This window comes from Sminthopsis crassicaudata, chromosome 2, assembly GCF_048593235.1.
Source record: "Sminthopsis crassicaudata isolate SCR6 chromosome 2, ASM4859323v1, whole genome shotgun sequence".
Classification (NCBI taxonomy): Eukaryota; Metazoa; Chordata; class Mammalia; order Dasyuromorphia; family Dasyuridae; genus Sminthopsis; species Sminthopsis crassicaudata.
In genome coordinates this window covers 567766953-567784296 of record NC_133618.1, presented here as the reverse complement: position 1 = coordinate 567784296, position 17344 = coordinate 567766953, and the positions used below count along the sequence as shown (strand labels likewise).

The window sequence follows — 17344 nt, the reverse complement described above, 5'->3', positions numbered from 1 at the left end:
ACTGATGTGACAAAATTCCTTCAGCAATAATAAAATTACCATTAGATTGCAGAGCTCCCAACCACAGTCTCTAACCCTGACTCATTTTAGACAAGTAATATGAACTTATACAATGGCTGTTCAGGTTTAGGGACTTTAAACAGAGACAAGTGGATTGATCCAACCAAGAATCAAATTGTCTACATTGACCTCGTTGGATACATCTCTTTGATGAAGTCACAGTTCTTCCATTATTTTAACTTCATGACCTTGGTACCTCACTACTTAGAAGTACAAAATCAGAATATTAGAACTGGGAAAAACCTTAGAGGTGATCTCACTCAATCCCCTTATTTCAAAGATGAAAACCCATGGAGTAAAGTTAGCTTACCCAAAGTGACAACTAGACTGGTGAGTTGGCTAGTGACAAAGCCTAGAATAGTAAACAGGTCTCCTGATTGTCAGTCCACAGCTATGTTAATTTCCTATATTACTGTCAGAGGAAGGTAGTAATAACTATTACATCCATTCCTCCCTCCTTCTCAGTAATAATATAAGGCACAAGGAGCCATTCGGTAAGTGAGAAAAAAACAAACAACTATCCAAATTATTGTTTTGTTGCTATTTCTTCAAACCTTTGAAAGAGTTGTGATTCCATCCATGTGAATGCTTTTCTCCTTTATTGTAGATCACAACTCCTCTATGTCAGAGAAGACAATCTTTGGTCTTTGGGAAGGGACTGTGGCTAAAATCACTTGATAACCCACCTTCTGATGCTGAGCCTCTTTTAATTTGACTAAACTGGTTTTAGGTAATAGGCTCATAACCTTTCACAAGGCCCTTAGAACATAGAGGACCCTCCTTAAGATTATGCTCAGCCAACATAGTATTCCAGGATTACACTACAAAATCTTCAGATTACAAAGAAGCATCAAAGGAGGAATTTGGTAAAGGATTATAATAATCATCCTTATATAACAATAATAATAAGTTAATATATAGGCTTTCAAAGTATATTTCATGCATTATAAAATCATATTTATAAAGCATTTAGCTAAGTTCCTGGCATATAACAGATGCTTAACAAATACTTGTTAAAAAAAAACTCTCATTTTATATTAATAATAACCCGAGGGAAGCTAGGTGACATAGTGGATAGAGCAATGGTCTTGAAATCAGAGGACATGAGTTCAAATCTAACCTGAGATACTTAATACTTACTAGCCCAGGGTCATAATCATTTAGCCCCAATTGTCTTGCAAAAATAATAACAATAATAATAATAATAACCCAGTAAGACAATCCCATTTCATAGATGGGAGAGTAAAGTTAAACTTAGTAGAGAAAGTGACTTGAATAGAATCCATAACAAGGAAGGATCTGAGGAGAGAATTGAATTTCAAAATAGTTTCACTTCTTTCAAAAAAAGGGGTAAATCCAAACGAAACTCATTTTTTTCTGAAAACAATTTTACCATGAACCGTTCTTAATCTGATAGAGGAAAAGGTGGGTTGTTGTTCAGTTGTTTCCTTCACAACTATGACCCCATTTGTGGTCTTGGCAAAGATATTGGAGTGGTTTGCCATTTCCTTCTCTAGCTCATTTTACAGATGAAGAAACTGAGGCAAATTGGATTACGTGACATGCATAGAGTCACACAACTTACTAAATGTCTGAGGATAGATTTTAACTCAGGATCAATCATACTGACTCCAGATCTAGCTTTCTATCCACTATACAACTACCCCCTCCCCTCCCCACAACAGCCTGATGGAGTTTTATACAGATAACACAGACTTGGTGAATACTCCTAGAGTTTGAATGTTTATTGAAAGAGCTTGGCATCAAATTGAGCAGTGAAAAGAGGGAAATGGAATAATGGTTGTTACAGAAAAAGTAGAAAACAAATAGACCTCTACCTATGATATTATTCCCAAATTACCATTTATCTTCCCTTTTGGCATGGGGAGAATAAGGTGCATATATTATTTTGTCATGCAAGTTGGAGAATTTTCCAAGGAATAGCAATAACTTGCATTTATATCATTATTTAGAGTTTGCAAAGTACTCTTTTCACAATTCTGTAAGCTAAGTAGCATATTATTGACAGCACTTTACAAATAAGGAAACTAAGGCTCAGGGAGATTGGTGCTTTAGGTGAGATTTTAACCAGTCTCCTAACTTCCTATCTAACACCTCATGTTTCCATTATATTACACACATATCAATAACACACTTGACACTTACCAATAAGCAAAACTACTGTCTCCACTAAAATCATTATATCACTAAGAAAGTAGAACAAATTACTTCATTTCTCCTGACCTCCATTTCTTCAGTTTGAAAATCTTACACATCCAAATGAATGTTGTCCTTCAAAATTGTTTCTGTGGGAATCCAGATACTCATTCCAATAATGCCACTGTTATTTTAATCATTACCAGAACTCTTATTTGGAAAATGTCTTCAGAGCTACTTTTGACAGAACATTAAAAAAATAATTTTTATTAGAAATGAATTTTAGAAGGGAGCATTGGAATTATATAAACTAATCCCATTTTACAGATGAGGACATTAAGGCCCACAAAAAAGGACAATATGACCTCATGGAAAGAACAAAGAGCTTAGGGCAGCTAGATGGTTCAGTATATAGAGCACCTGCCCAAAAGTTAGGAAGATTTGAGTTCAAATTCTACTTCAAACAATTAACACTTTCTAGCTGTATGACCCTGAGCAAGTCATTTAACCCCAATTGACTTGCCAAAAAAAAAAAAGTTACTTATAAATTATGGCTGAGCCATGGACTATTTCTTTTTTCCCCCTGAGGAATTGGGGTTAAGTGACTTGACCAGGGTCACACAGCTAGGCAATATTAAGTATCTGAGGTCAGATTTGAACTCAGGTCTTCATGGACTATTTCTGTAAGCATGGACCAGTCATTTCACTTCTGTGGGCCCTAATTTTCTCATCTGTAAAGTGATAGAATTGCATGCAAGATGACTTCTTAGGTTCCTCTCAGCACTAGTTCCTATCAAATGCCTTGTTCAAGGTCTACAAGTTAATAGCAAGGATGTTTGTGAGCTAATGAGAAAACTAGTAATGCAATCCAAATTCTGAGTCTCAGATTCTTTCCATTATCCAGAAGATCATTATCTTATAAGTACTCATCATTAGGGATAGGAATAAAGACTGAGTTCAGCATTCTAACCACCACACCACACTGCCATAATTATTGATTCAAAATGACATTTCCTAACTTTTACCAGTGGTTTCAAAATCAAATAGAAACTCATCGGTAAGCCCAAGGCCTGCAGATTGACTTAGTTTTAAAATGTAGCATCATCTATGTTTTATTTTATCTTTTGCATTTTTTTCTGGTTGGGGCCACACTGATGAGTGATGCCAGCTGGCCCGCAGGTACATGTTTGGCCAATCCAACTTAAATCATTCATCAGATGTAACACAAAATGACTTTTAGCTCTTTGCAAAAATCAAATCCACCCTGAAAAAATAAGTATGCTGTGGAACCAGAATACCATGTTTTGTTCTTATCATGTTAAGAAAGACCTTGACAAACTGAAGCATATATGGAGGAATGCAAGCAGGTTAGAGAAAAGATTCTAGATTGTGCCACTTTAGAACCAATTTCAAAAAACGAGGGTGTTTACCCTGCAGAAGAGAAGATATAGCTTCGAGTATTTGACGTCCTGCCATGTGGACAAGATATTAGATGTGCTCTGCTTAGCCCAAGCAGGCAGAGCCAGAGTAAATTGGTGGGAGTTACAGAAAAGCAGATTTAAGTTGGTTGAAAGGCAGCATTTCCTAATAATTAGAGCTGACCAAAAGCAAAGCAGACTGCCTGTGGAGGTAATAAGTTTCTCTTCCCTGGAGGTTTTCACACAGAGTTTGGAGGATCAGTTGTCAGAATAGCTATAGGAAAATTTTCTATACAGGCATCCTTCTCAACCTGAGATTCTGTGTTATCCTGAAGATTTGCCCCTATCAAAGATAATCAAAGAAATATGCTGCCAGCTCAGAAGAGGTTTCCAAAAGCAAAATGTTTTGAATATTGTCAGTATCTTCGGAATAAAGATATAACTTATCAAAATGGTTACTTTGATTAGTTCTTCACACACTTTGAATAAAAAAAGCATTCTTATAGGTTTGTTTAAAATTACACAAATCATATGATTGTCCACAAATCATGAATTTATAATTCATAAATATGGATGTCTCTGCTTGGTGAATTGTCTAAGTTCACTAACAATCTTTCACTGTTAGTCACCATGCCCAACCTTAAATATTATAGCAGCCTAAGATGGTCATGTGGGCTAAAAATTCAAGAAAAAGAATAAATTGAAGAGTTCCTCAAGTTATGTGCTTTTAGTAATCTGTCAAAAAGATATTCCTTCTTAAACTCAGTGGCAAGAACTCAGAACTTTCCTGCTGGACTTGTCATGGAATCTGAGTTCAAATCCCAATTTGTTACTTCCTTCCTAAGTAACTTTGATCAAATAATTTAATCTCTCTAGTCTTGTTTGTTCGTCTGAAAAAAAAAAAAAAAGATGGGGTTGGATTAGATGGTCTCAGAGATTTCTAACTCAAGATCTAGGATACTATATCATGGGACAGGTCATTTTGGGGAAAGTTACCAGAGAAAAGGGGCTGCAGTTTTTCATGCAAACAAAAAAATGATATATTACATATATAGTTTATGTCAAGCATAGTACAATAACTTACAGAGTTGGCCCAAGATCAAATCATAAAGTGAACACAATCTTCCAGAGGCTTGAGATTTCCCTATAGGAATATTCTCTCTATATTCTCTCTATTTCCATGGTAAATCCCACCTTTGTCAGATGGCCTCCCCTCTCAAAATCTATAATCAAGAAAGGATTTGCTAGCTCTGTGACCTTCTCCTGGGTCTCATTATCCTCATATGTCAAATGAGGGGGTTGAAATAATTGGTCTCTAAGGTATTTCCAATTCTAAAGATTCCATGCAAAACTCATTTACACTTAAGTATAAATGGTTGATAAGGTTTAATGTACATTTCCAGGCATCATTAAGCAGGTGGGGGAGGCTTGGGGACTTGGGGAGGGTGAATATTCTCATACCCTGAAAACACCCATTTCCCAAGATTCTGCAGGCCACCTAGAATAACAAGCATGGGGTTCCTGAAAGTATGTTACTTGTCCTTATTGTTGCCTCTAGCAGCTGTGAAAAGCAGCTGGAGGAAGCCACCTCATGGAGCAAAGGAGAAATTGCAGCTGTCAATGGAGGGGTGCTAATGCACCTATTTTCAGCTGCAGCATCTGTCTCTGTGACTGGCGTTTGTGACTAGCTCCCCAGGCTGTGCAGCTGTCAGCTCCAGGAAATCTAAATCAGTCTGCTCCAGAGCTAGCTGCCTTGTCAAGAGCTCCAGAAAGAAATGGGGCCGAAAGTGAGACTTGCCACAGTATTTCTCATGCAATCGCTCTGTCTCTCTGCAGTAGAGACTGCACCAAATTATCTGGCTCCCCTCAGGGAATCCTTTAGACTTCTGAATCCATAATTTGTCACCACAGTCCATTAAATCTGGCAGATAAACTAACCCAAAAGTCTAACAGATCGAGAGGGATTTTTGCTTCTGAAAATGGATCTTTCATCATGCATCTCCTTTGACAAGATCTTGTGTAGAGCTAACTATAATATCCCAGAATAGACCTCCCCTCCGAGAGCAATCAAGCATTTTTCCCACTAACTATAGGAGCAACTGGGGCCTTTTGCTAATTTAACTTGAATCCTTTCAATATTCTTGATTGGGGGGGGGGGGAATGAGAAGTAGTTGACGAAGGAATAAGCTTTTAGAGGCAAGAAAAGGAAAACTGATTCATGCAAAATTGTGAAGCAAACCAAATTGTGGGAGAAATAGTGGTGGTCACCTTTGGACAAAATATTTCACCAGTTTCCTCATCTGTGAAATGGGAACTAGATTAGAAGATTTTTTTTTTTAATTATTTGTTAAATTAATTAATTATTTGCTGAGGCCATTGGGATTAAGTGACTTGCCCAGAGTCACATAGCTAGGTAGTGTTGAGTGTCTGAGATCATATTTGAACTCAGGTCTTCCTGATTTCAGGGCTGGTGCTCTATCCACTGCACTATATATCTGTCCCAATTAGAAAATTTTTAAAGTCCTTTCTAACTTTCACATTCTCTGACTTCTATTGCCTTTAAATACTTCCTTCCCCCCTTCTTATTGCCCCTTCCCACCTCAGGTATTAGGTGTATTCCTGCTGCCCTGGCCATCTTTTTCTAGAACAAAACTGCCTTGACAAAAGCAAAAATACATTCACTTTATTTGGGACTTAATACATTTCCCTTTCCAGAAACAATTGCATTTCTTTAAAAGGATACATAGGAAGGACATGGTAGAATGTTCAGCATTGTAGTATCGTGGATTCAGAAGTGGAATGGACTTTAGAGGTTATCTAACCCAACTCAGTGAGGGAAAGAATATCAGCCAAAAATAAAGATAATATTCCATGGGAAAATATGAGCAATTAAAAATTTTTGATTGACGGGACAATACAGTTTTTAAAAACATCTCTGAACAATTCAACTGACAGTTTTGTTTAGAGTTTAAGATTAAGAAAAGAATTGTATATGGGAGAAAGTGGTGATGGAGAAATCAAGTGCATTATTACAGTAGGTAATGAAAATCTAATCTAGGTAGTCACAGTGGGAATTGAGATAAGAAAATTGATTGGATATATAATATTTGCAAAGTAGTACAAGATTAATTCCTTTTTAAAATTTATTTATTTATTTAAAATTTAAATTCAGAATTGAAAAAAAATTTGCCAGCTGACAGGATTCAAAATATTAATAAATTTATATATATATATATCAAAAAGCCTGTACAATGAATGCTACACATTGGTTCAGAACTGCCCATCTTTTCTTTGATTCCTTGTAGATTTTCTTTTTTCTCTCCTATGCACTCCTTTCTTTGTTCTTTCCCCCATTCCTCTCACTCATATATATTTACATATACATACACATATATAGATAGATATCTCTAATCATACACATAATACATTCATTCACATCTATGTAAGATTATTCTTTGTTTAACATCTCTTTGATGTTTATGTTTCTTTGTCTTAAACTTCTCTTTGAAGGTTATTGCAACACCTGCAGGGAAGGGGATCAGCTTAGCATCCCTCCACTAGTATCACATAGTCCTTAAATATAATATCAACTTTGCCGAAAACCACTCGCACACTTAAAAACTATGTATTTCTCTCCCCATCACTATATATTATTTCTTATTCTCAAGATTTCTCTAGAATCATGACTTTAAAAGTTTAAAGCAATCTGAAAGATCATCTAGACCAACTACCCATTTTAAAGATAAGGAAACTGAATTCCAAGGTAATAGCTACCAAGTGGTAGAGCTGGAATTTGAACCCAGGTCCGGAGCATTCTTTCTACCACATTAGGATGCCTCTTTCAAGATTCATGATTGATTGCATTTTTCATCTGGTCAAACATATAATGTTATGTTCTCCTAAGAAAATGAGGACACCCTTTGGTTAACTGCTCTCTCTTCTATTTCTAAAGAATAATGCACGACGAAGTGAGTGAAACTGAGAACATTCGGAAAAATTTGGCAATTGAAAGAATGATCATAGAAGGGTGTGAAATTCTCCTGGACACCAGCCAAACTTTTGTGCGACAAGGTATAGCACACACACACACACACACACACACAAATATATATATATATATATATATATATATATATATATATATATATATATATATATATGACATGCTCCTATCACGTGGATAAACTGCCAGTTTGTTTTGCCATAAAAACGTCAAAACTTCTTCACATGTTTTTCTATCATTATGGTATGCTATAAGGCATAAAATTGTAGTTATATTTATATATATGAAAATTATATATATAATTTTCACAGTTTTCTTTTCTCCAGATGTAAACTTAATTATATACAGATGGCCTCAGTTACTCTATTGTGTACTATAGTAAACACTGGTGCTTTCATATTTGTTTGACTTTTTTTAACATAAAGGATATCAATTTCATGTAACATCCTAGATATTGGAGACAGAAAATAGCTGTTAGACCATTTCTTCTGACATTTGCTTTAAAAATATCTCCTAATGACCATGCCAATGTTAGTCCATACACTTTATTCTCACTGGGGGGAAAGCTTTTCCAACCACTCAAATCTTCAAGATCCCTTGAAGAGAAAAAGAAGAGATAGGGGAGGGCAGTGTCAAAGATGTGTCTCTAGAAAGCAGACAGACAGAGATCATTTCCCCCTATATCTGAGATGACTGAAGATCACACTGAAGATGTGTAACATATTTAAAGATCAGAACTATACATAGAATCCCATCATCCATAAACAGCAAGTTGATGACCTGGCCAAAATAGTTTTAACTCATGACCATGTCCCAAAAGGATTGATTATGTGTGGAAACAAGTATTTTACAAATGGTCAAGAATCCGTGTCTTTAAGGCATGTGCCAAGAAATTACAACAATTTTTTTATAACAATCTCAGGCAGCAGATCTTTTTATGGACTGCTCTCTATTATATATCTGCTGCTATTTCTCACTTAAATTTTTCCTGCCCGTTGTTTTGTCAGTCAAATAAGAAATAGTCTATGCAAAGATATAGCCAGCCTGCCCTTGTTTCCCTAGGGAAACTGGCCCCCAGTGGCTTAGCTCTGAAGTGATAGCATGGGATGGGTATATGTGGGGGTGGGAAAGCACTCCTGCCACATGCTCAAGAATATTGTGTGTAGGCAGAGCAGGGACTTCCCAGGGAGAGGCACCTGCCAACCTGGAGAGCTTGCTCCATGACAGCAGGCACTCGCTAGCGTCAGAAGCTGAATTTATCAATGTTTCCTCATCCCTAGCCACCGATTTGGTTCTATCCAAAGACAGATGATGCATGCATGCATAAATATGAATGTATGTACATAAATAGATGGCACATATATATGTATATACATTGATATTATATATACATAGATACAAGGTACATAAACAAATATAATAGCTACATATACATACGCATAGTTATATAAGTATATAGATACTAAAATGATAAATATGATAAAAATGATAAATACATGGATACATGATACATTGAAGGATACATTAACAGATAAAAAGATAGAACATTAATAAATGCTTACTATGTATCACGCCTGGTGTTAAGTGCTACAGTGAGACCCAAGTGGCCTACATTAAGCTCAGTTTTCTAGATTGCACTGAAATCCAAAGACCCCTGCTCTACACTGGAGAAACTCAGATCTCCAGAGCATCCATACAACTGCTGGGAGTCCAAGTTGGGGAAACAGAGTTAGGAGTCTCTGACGAGAATGTTCTATGCTTGTTTGGGGGTCCATTCCCTGTCTACATCTCAGAATCAAGTCAGATCTAATGTTAAGGGAATAAAATCCAACACCTGGGAGCCTAATTTCTTTGAGCTGTTTTCACATAGGACAATTCTCTTTGATGATTAATGCATGGAATGGGAAGAGAGAAAGTCTCTGTTGCTATACCAGTTGACATTTTCCTATTAAAGAAGTGTTTCTACCATCCTCTTCCTGCCATATACATGACTTTAAAATTGTGCATATCTCCCAATTGCATAAATATAGTTCAACTCACCAAATGTTTTTCAAGTACATATTATAAGTGGATCAACATGAAAGGCACTAAGGAAGCAAAGATACCTGTGGGCCAAGAGAACTACAATATATAGGAGAACATGAAAAGCACACAGAAGACGTACAACATGCTATAGGAGTTAGAGAAGGGAGAGATTACTTTCCACTAGAGTGATCAAAGAAGGTCTGGTGGAAAAGATGACATTTCAGTTGGATCCTGAAGTTTAGATAGGAAAAAAGAAGGGAAGGGAATAAGCATTAATACAGTGCCTACTATGTGCCAGACACTGTGCTAAGTGCTTTTAATAAATATTATTTCATTCAGGTAGATGTTGAGTGGGGAGGGTGGGGATAGGGGAATGCAATTTCAAGCAAAGGGGATCAAAAGCAAAAAAGCACAGAACATCATCTGAGAATAGCAAATAATCTCAATTGATTCTGTCAGTCAGAAAATATGCATTTATTAAGTGTTTATTATATACCAGAAACTATGATGCTAAGTACTACTATATACAAAAAAAGGGAAAAATAGTACCTACCTTCAAGGAGTTTCCATCCTAATGGGAGAAGCAATATGTAAATAACGAGGTACATCAAAAGAGCTATGGAATTTAATCTGAGAGGAGAAAGTATTGGCAGCTAGGGAAACCAGAAAAAGAGTCTTCAGCAGAAGGCAAAAAATCTGAATCTTGAAAGAAGCCAGGCAGACCAAGAGGCAGTGATAAGGAAGGAAAGAATATTCCGGGCCCGGGGAACAGCCAGCACAAAGTCACAGAGACAGGAGTACTTGAGGAGATGCAAAATCAGCATAGGTAAATCAGAGTGTGGAGGGGTGCCAAATATAAGACTGGAAAAATGGGAAAGGTCCAAGTTTAAAAGAGCATTAAATGACAGAGGAATTTAGATTTGATCTTAGTGGGTAATATAGAGCCAGGATATTTCAGTGACCAGGTATCGCATGGTCAGACCCACACTTCTCCCTTGTACATGATTAGCCTATACCTCGGAGCAAGGTGTTACATCCATGCTATGTCCTTTCATAGCATGAGAAGCTTTCTTGGAATCAAAAGTTTCCAAGGTTCCTCTGTGTGTGAGAGGACCATTCCAGCAATGGTCCTCTGCCTTTGGGCTTTTTTGCCCATCCTTTTTCCTTCTTACACTTTCCTTAAAGGTTATAAGTTGATCAGTTAAGAAGCTGGTAACCCCCTTCTTATAGTCAGAACTTTGGGATTAAAAGGCATTCTAAATATACAATACTCTCCTGGGGAGATCTGTAGGAAGAACCGGGAGATTCTCAGATTTTTGCAGGAGATATTATAAGAGTGGAATTTCTTCTGCTCAAAGACAGAACTATTTTTCCCATGGCCACTCTTTCAGAACCTAATCCCATATGTTTGCTGTAAAAAATAGTCTCAGAGTAGGCAGAATGATGCTGAAGGAATTGAAATGCATTTCTCTTCTCTTAATAGGTTCCCTCATCCAGGTGCCTATGTCTGAAAAAGGAAAAATCACAAGAGGACGCCTGGGGTCATTGTCCTTAAAGAAAGAGGGAGAGAGACAATGCTTTCTGTTTTCTAAACATTTAATTATCTGCACTAGAGGATCTGGTGGAAAGTTACACTTGACTAAGGTAAGACTAAATAAGATGGGAGCTGGAAAGGAGGAGCTGGGATCTATCTGGCCTAAGAGTCAACATCAAAGATAATTCAAGCTGGGATGTCCCTGATAACAGTGATACCATAACATCACAGAGGTTAGATCAAATGAGTCCCACATAGGAAGCCTACCCTGTTCTGATCTTCCTGAATAAGCTGGCCTTCTGACTTGAGTTTCTATTATGGAGAGTAAGAGAAATGATGGGAACAATCATTTGGCAAACTAAGCTTTAGAATAAGGACAGGGGCTGTGTGTCATGAATCATTGTTATGTGCTTGCTCCATGACAGCAGAATAATAAGTCAGTGATGAAACCTGAATCTACACTGAATCAATAGTTTTTACACATTATGAAGAACTAGAACCCTCTTCTGGGTTATTTTTTCATGCCTTAAAATCCCAAATACTGATGTAATATCAGAATAAACCCATATTATCCATATCTTACTTCCAAGATATCCCTAAACCTGTTTAATCCCTGCACACTGAAGCAATTTTACTCTAATGGGATTCCAGAGAAAAGGTGGGATTTAATGGTGCTGCCCAGCCCTTCCTATGTTGGGCCACCCGTTTCCACAACCATTCTCTTTCTACCGATGTAACTGGATAGCGGAACTTTCTATCAGACTCAGGCTATACAATAATGATTTTGGCTGGTCCAATGCTTTTGTTGGCTAGCTTGGGGCTGAATGACAACTCCAACAGCTAAGGAAGGATGCAAAATATGCAGACCTACAAGAGGGATGGAGCAGGAGTCTAACTAGACCAGGGTGTCAGGAATGAAGAACAAAAATGAATACGAGGTGTCAGAAGAGGCCTGTATTGTGACTCTACACACTACTTCCAAGAATTGTGCTCCCTTTTATTTAACCTGTTCTCTTTTCTACTTTTACAACCTTGGGTTTTATTGGTAAATAAATAGCTATACAACAAAAATATGTTTTGGCTTGAAAGAAAATTCTCTCTCTCTCTCTCTCTCTCTCTCTCTCTCTCTCTCTCTGTCTCTCTCTCTGTCTCTCTCTCTGTCTCTGTCTCTGTCTCTGTCTCTGTCTCTCTGTCTCTCTCTTTCTGTCTCTCTCTCTGTGTCTCTGTCTCTGTCTCTCTCTCTCTCTGTCTCTCTCTCTCTCTGTGTGTCTCTCTCTCTCTGTCTCTCTCTCTTTCTTTCTCTCTCTGTTTCTCTCTCTCCCTGTCTGTCTCTCTGTCTCTCTGTGTGTGTCTGTCTCTGTGTCTTTCTGCCTTTCTGCCTTTCTGTATGTATGTGTATGTTTGTCTGTGTGTCTCTCTCTGTCTTTCTGTTTCTCTGTGTGTGTCTCTGTATGTGTGTCTCTCTCTCTCTTTCTCTCTCTCTGTCTCTCTCTCTTTCTCTGCATATGTGTGTGTCTCTGTCTCTATCTCTCTCTCTGCCTCTCTACCTCTGTGTGTGTCTCTCTGTGTTTCTGTCTTTGTCTCTCTGTCTCTCTGTTTCTCTCTCTGTGTCCCTCTCGTTTGACAGTGAAATGACAAATTTTCACTGACACACCTTGGTCAAAGGTATTAGAAGCACAGAAAGCTGTTTAATTGGATTTCATTTTTAAGTACAATACAATTTCTAGTCTCTTCCTAGGACTTCCACTTGGGGAAAGAAGGTTGCCTTAATTGAGCCAGAATCTCAGTGGAGCAGCTCATTACTGTCACTAAATTACTGGTCTGAAATATCATGCATTATATGGCAGAGAGCCGTTGATTTGAGCAATTGACTACAGGGATTTTGCTGCTTATATTAATTCATCAACAAATTAGCTTATTAGTTGCATGAGGGAAATTAACAATTTTCAAATATCAAATTATCCATTTTCAACAAATCTGAGCATGAAATGCACATCAAGGAAATCTTTCATGGTTTATTGGTTTTGGAATTTTAATTACTAAAAGATCTGTCATGGATGTTACACAGAAGTTTCCTCCATTGGGAGGAAGGTTATATTAGGTGACCTCTAAGGTTCCTCACTACTTGAAGACTATAATTCTATAATTTTTCCTAGCTATTTCTTAAAATACAGTAGAACCTCTGTTGTATATTATAAGGCTCATTATTACTTGACTTTCTACCTAATAAGAGTCAGTTTCCAGCTTCCTAAATTTAATAGGTTATTAATATAAGTTTTTTCCGAAGTGGGAATAAAAACCTTAAATTTTAAAAAATGTGCAAAGATGAAAACATAATAATAATATATAATCATAATAGCTGACATTTATATGGCACTTTAAGGTTTAAAAAGCACTTCACATACATTAAACCATTTGAGCCTTGCAACACACCTGTGAAATAAATATTACTGGCATAATCTACATTTTACAAATAGAATAGAAAAGAATGAAATGGAAAAGGATCCACTAAATGTTTATTATAGTCCAAAGATTGTGCTAATTTCTAGGAATACAAAATTAAAAGTAAGTCAGGCCCTAGTCTCAAAGAACTCATAGTTTAATTAAATCAGTTATATGATTGATAGAAATGCTTGGTGGACTTTAGGAAATTGGATTAGGGATGTCATGGGAAAGATTGCTTTCTTTGGTGTGGTTTCAGGTGAGTAAACTGAGATTCAGAGAGTTTGTGACTTGTCCAAGATCATATACCTAATAAGTATCAGAGGTAGGATTTAAAGTCAGATCTTCTCATTTTACAAGCATATATGTACAAATAAATGTACAAACACATGTACACATGTACATGTGTGTACTCTGTTATGATATGGAATGCCTGTAATACACATGATAGTGAGATTTTTTATATATGAATTAATAAGGAGTTGTTAGCTGCAAAAATTTTGCTCTATTACCTACTTCATAGAATGATACTGGTTTTTCAAAGGTTATACCAGCAGAATCTACTCTCTTCCAGATGTTAACACGCTAAAAATGCTTAATGTTCAGGACTAGCAACAGATTGATCACAATTTGGTTCTGATTATTGTGAATAATCCCCTGAGCTAGTCATATATATTTGAATTCACACTATTTGATTAACTACATAAACTATGAACATTGCTTTCAAGCCAATACAAATCTACAATTCACAATCAAATTATAAAGCCACTTCAGAGGAATTCACTATTTAGACTAACTAGAACATAGCTGTACCTGTCATCCAACAATCAACTTAGCTAAATTCATAGAGGCTCATGATCAAAAGATTGACCATCAAGTAGTTATTCTGGAAGAAGAAAGCACAGCAATTCATGAACTGGCTTAGTAGCTACAGCATGGCAGTATTTCCATTGAAATACGTATAATAATATTCATTGACGAAAACATGGGTCTTCTGAAGTATAAGGAGGAATTTAGTCATAGAGTTATGAGGGACTTAAAAACCTATAATCAGCAGATTCAACTTCTATATGTAAACACAACGTGGGGCTTTCTTAACTTGTTTTCAGGGTAGATCACGTTTCTAGTTTAGTTATGTGTAGAAATTAATTCTATTTGTTCAAATTTATTAAATTGTAAATCTATAAAGATATGTCACTAGGATAATATCATAAGATAAAGAACTAAAAGAAAACTGGGAGATTATCAAGTTCAACAATTTATTTCGGCCATAAGGAAACCAACTTTCATGAGAATAAAAGTGATTTTCCTAACATCACAAAACTAATTTCAGTATATTCATAGTTTGAACCCAGATCTCTAGAATCCTCATTCAGCATTAATTCTATATCATATTACTCCTAATACAGGAAATAAATGGCTTTTTTCCAGATATTCAAAAAAATTGAAAACTAGAAAATAACATATTGAAACTCGAGATTCAAATTAATCCACATGCTGCTATTTTTCAGAATGGTGTGATCTCACTCATTGACTGTACCTTGATGGAAGAGCAAGAAAGTACAGATGAAGAAAGCAAGTATTTTGCATTTTTTCAAAAATAATTAATTCCAGAGTTCAAAGTCCTAGATAAGAGGTTTCTCAGTTTGAAGCAGGTAGTAATTTTTAGTGGTTGTAGAGAAAAAATAGTAGAAAAGCCCATCTCTCCCTTGCAAGAGAAGCCGAGATGTAGAGCTGGAAATGAGGTGTGGAAAATGAATCTTAAAGAGGTTGAATGACTTGTCAAAGCTCACAAAGGTCATAAAGTGTCAGAGTTAAGATTGGAACTCAAATTCTGATTACTTTGTGCACAATGACAGCATATAGAGATAAGCATCTAATTTGTTTAAAAAATGATCTAGGCTTTCTATCACAGGGATCAAAGGATTTAACATTATTATCTATTCTAGTTAAAATGTAATAGAGGCATGAACTCTTTTTTCTCATTGCCTAAAATATAGGAGATATCTAATAAATTCTTGAGAAATTGAATTGAATTAAAAGGGAAAGAAAGAATAAATATACTTATCTCTCCTCTCCTCCTTTTTACAGATAGGTAATAGAGGTACAGTGTCTGAGTCCCAAGTTTATCTTCCTACATCCTAAATTAGTTTTAGGGGACATAGAGAAGGGAGTGAATGCTGGACCTGATAGCTATGGTGAAAAGCTTTCCAGGAAACTTTTATTCTCCCTTTTCCATCTGGTAAAGCCTTATCTAAAAAACACCATCAAAAAGAAACAGAGCTAATACAGGACCTGCCCTAGATTGGAACAGTGCAACTGGAGAAGTAGAGCTAAGGCAAGGGAATTGGGACTTAAAAGGCTGCACCTTATAACTATCAAGTGCATTCATCTTATTACCAGTGTGTTCACATGGCACTTTAATTTCTGTGGCTCCTTCCACAAAGTGAGTCCTATTGGAGTTCACTCTATCCTTTCATTTGTTTTAATAGCCAAGATGTTCACAGAGATTTCTAGATTCATAAACCTGCAACAAATTTTAAATTACCTAGCTTCTGTGTCTATCACTTCATATGAGCCATGCATCTTTCTAGACAGCTGGCCATCTTTTAATGAAGAGTGTGGATGTATCAAAGGGAATGCATTTAAAATTTGTAGAGATTGTGGCATCGAAATGGGGCCTTTTGTTTTCCTAAATGTTCTGATCTTTTAGAGAAAATGGAATAAAATGTCAATCAAGGAAAGTTTAAACTTCTTGTAAAACCAAAGGATCCTAAGTACCAACCATTGTCTTCTTCCCCTGGGTATGTGACCACAGATACGGTTCATTACCATATTTTAGACTTCTTGTTTCTGGACTCAAAGGATGGAACCAAAAACCATGGGAAGAAGTTACAAATATGTTCATTTCAGTTTGATGTCAACAAAAAATGCTTTTTTTTTTTAATTAGAGAGTTTAATTTATTGGAGAGTTTAATTAATTGACTGGATTGGACTCTCATCTCAAAGTATCCAGTATCGAATTGTGATTCCGGAGATTCTTGTTTTTTTATTATTAATAGTTTTTATTTACCAGATATATGCATAGGCAATTTTACAACATTGGCAATTGCCAAACCTTTTGTTCTAATTTTTCCCCTCCATCCTACCCCCTCCCTCCCACCCCCAGCCATTGGCAGGTTGATCAATACGCAACAAAAAATTCTTAACAAGTAAAGCTATTCAAAAATGGAATAAGAGGTCTTCAAGAAGAGCGTGGATAACTGTTTTTAAAGATTATTATAGTAAAGATTTTCAGATGTGGTGTAATGAATACAGCACTGGCTCAGTGGCCTCAGACACTTAATACTTCCTAGCTGTGTGACCCTGAGCAAGTTTCACTTAACCCCAATTGCCTCAGGAAAAAAAAAAAAAAAAAAAAAAAAAAGACTTTCAGATAGGGGTTAAACAAGATGGTGGTTGAGGCTACTTCCTATTCTCAATTCTGCAATTCTGTGACTTTATTCAATTCAATGTTGGTGTTTTAGAGATAAAGGTTAGGTCTGTAATTTAAGGACATATAGATAGTAAGGTATAGGAAGTATAGTATAGGCATAGGAAGTAAGGTAAGGAAACTCCTATCAAGACAAATCAGATGTCTTCTAAAATTTACAATCATAGAGAGTTGACTAAAACACTGAGAGATTAGCACAGAGCTCTGTGCCC

The 17344-nt window shown here is 36.4% G+C and overlaps 1 protein-coding gene across 1 annotated transcript in view; it reads left to right on the top strand.

The window, feature by feature from the left end:
• RASGRF1 (Ras protein specific guanine nucleotide releasing factor 1) overlaps positions 1-17344 on the top strand; it is a 207444-nt gene that overhangs the window by 121206 nt on the left and 68894 nt on the right. Inside the window, exons 9-11 of the mRNA XM_074295211.1 lie at positions 7588-7706; positions 11147-11307; positions 15151-15214. Coding sequence (XP_074151312.1) covers positions 7588-7706; positions 11147-11307; positions 15151-15214 — 344 coding nt within the window. The remainder of the gene's footprint in view (positions 1-7587; positions 7707-11146; positions 11308-15150; positions 15215-17344) is intronic.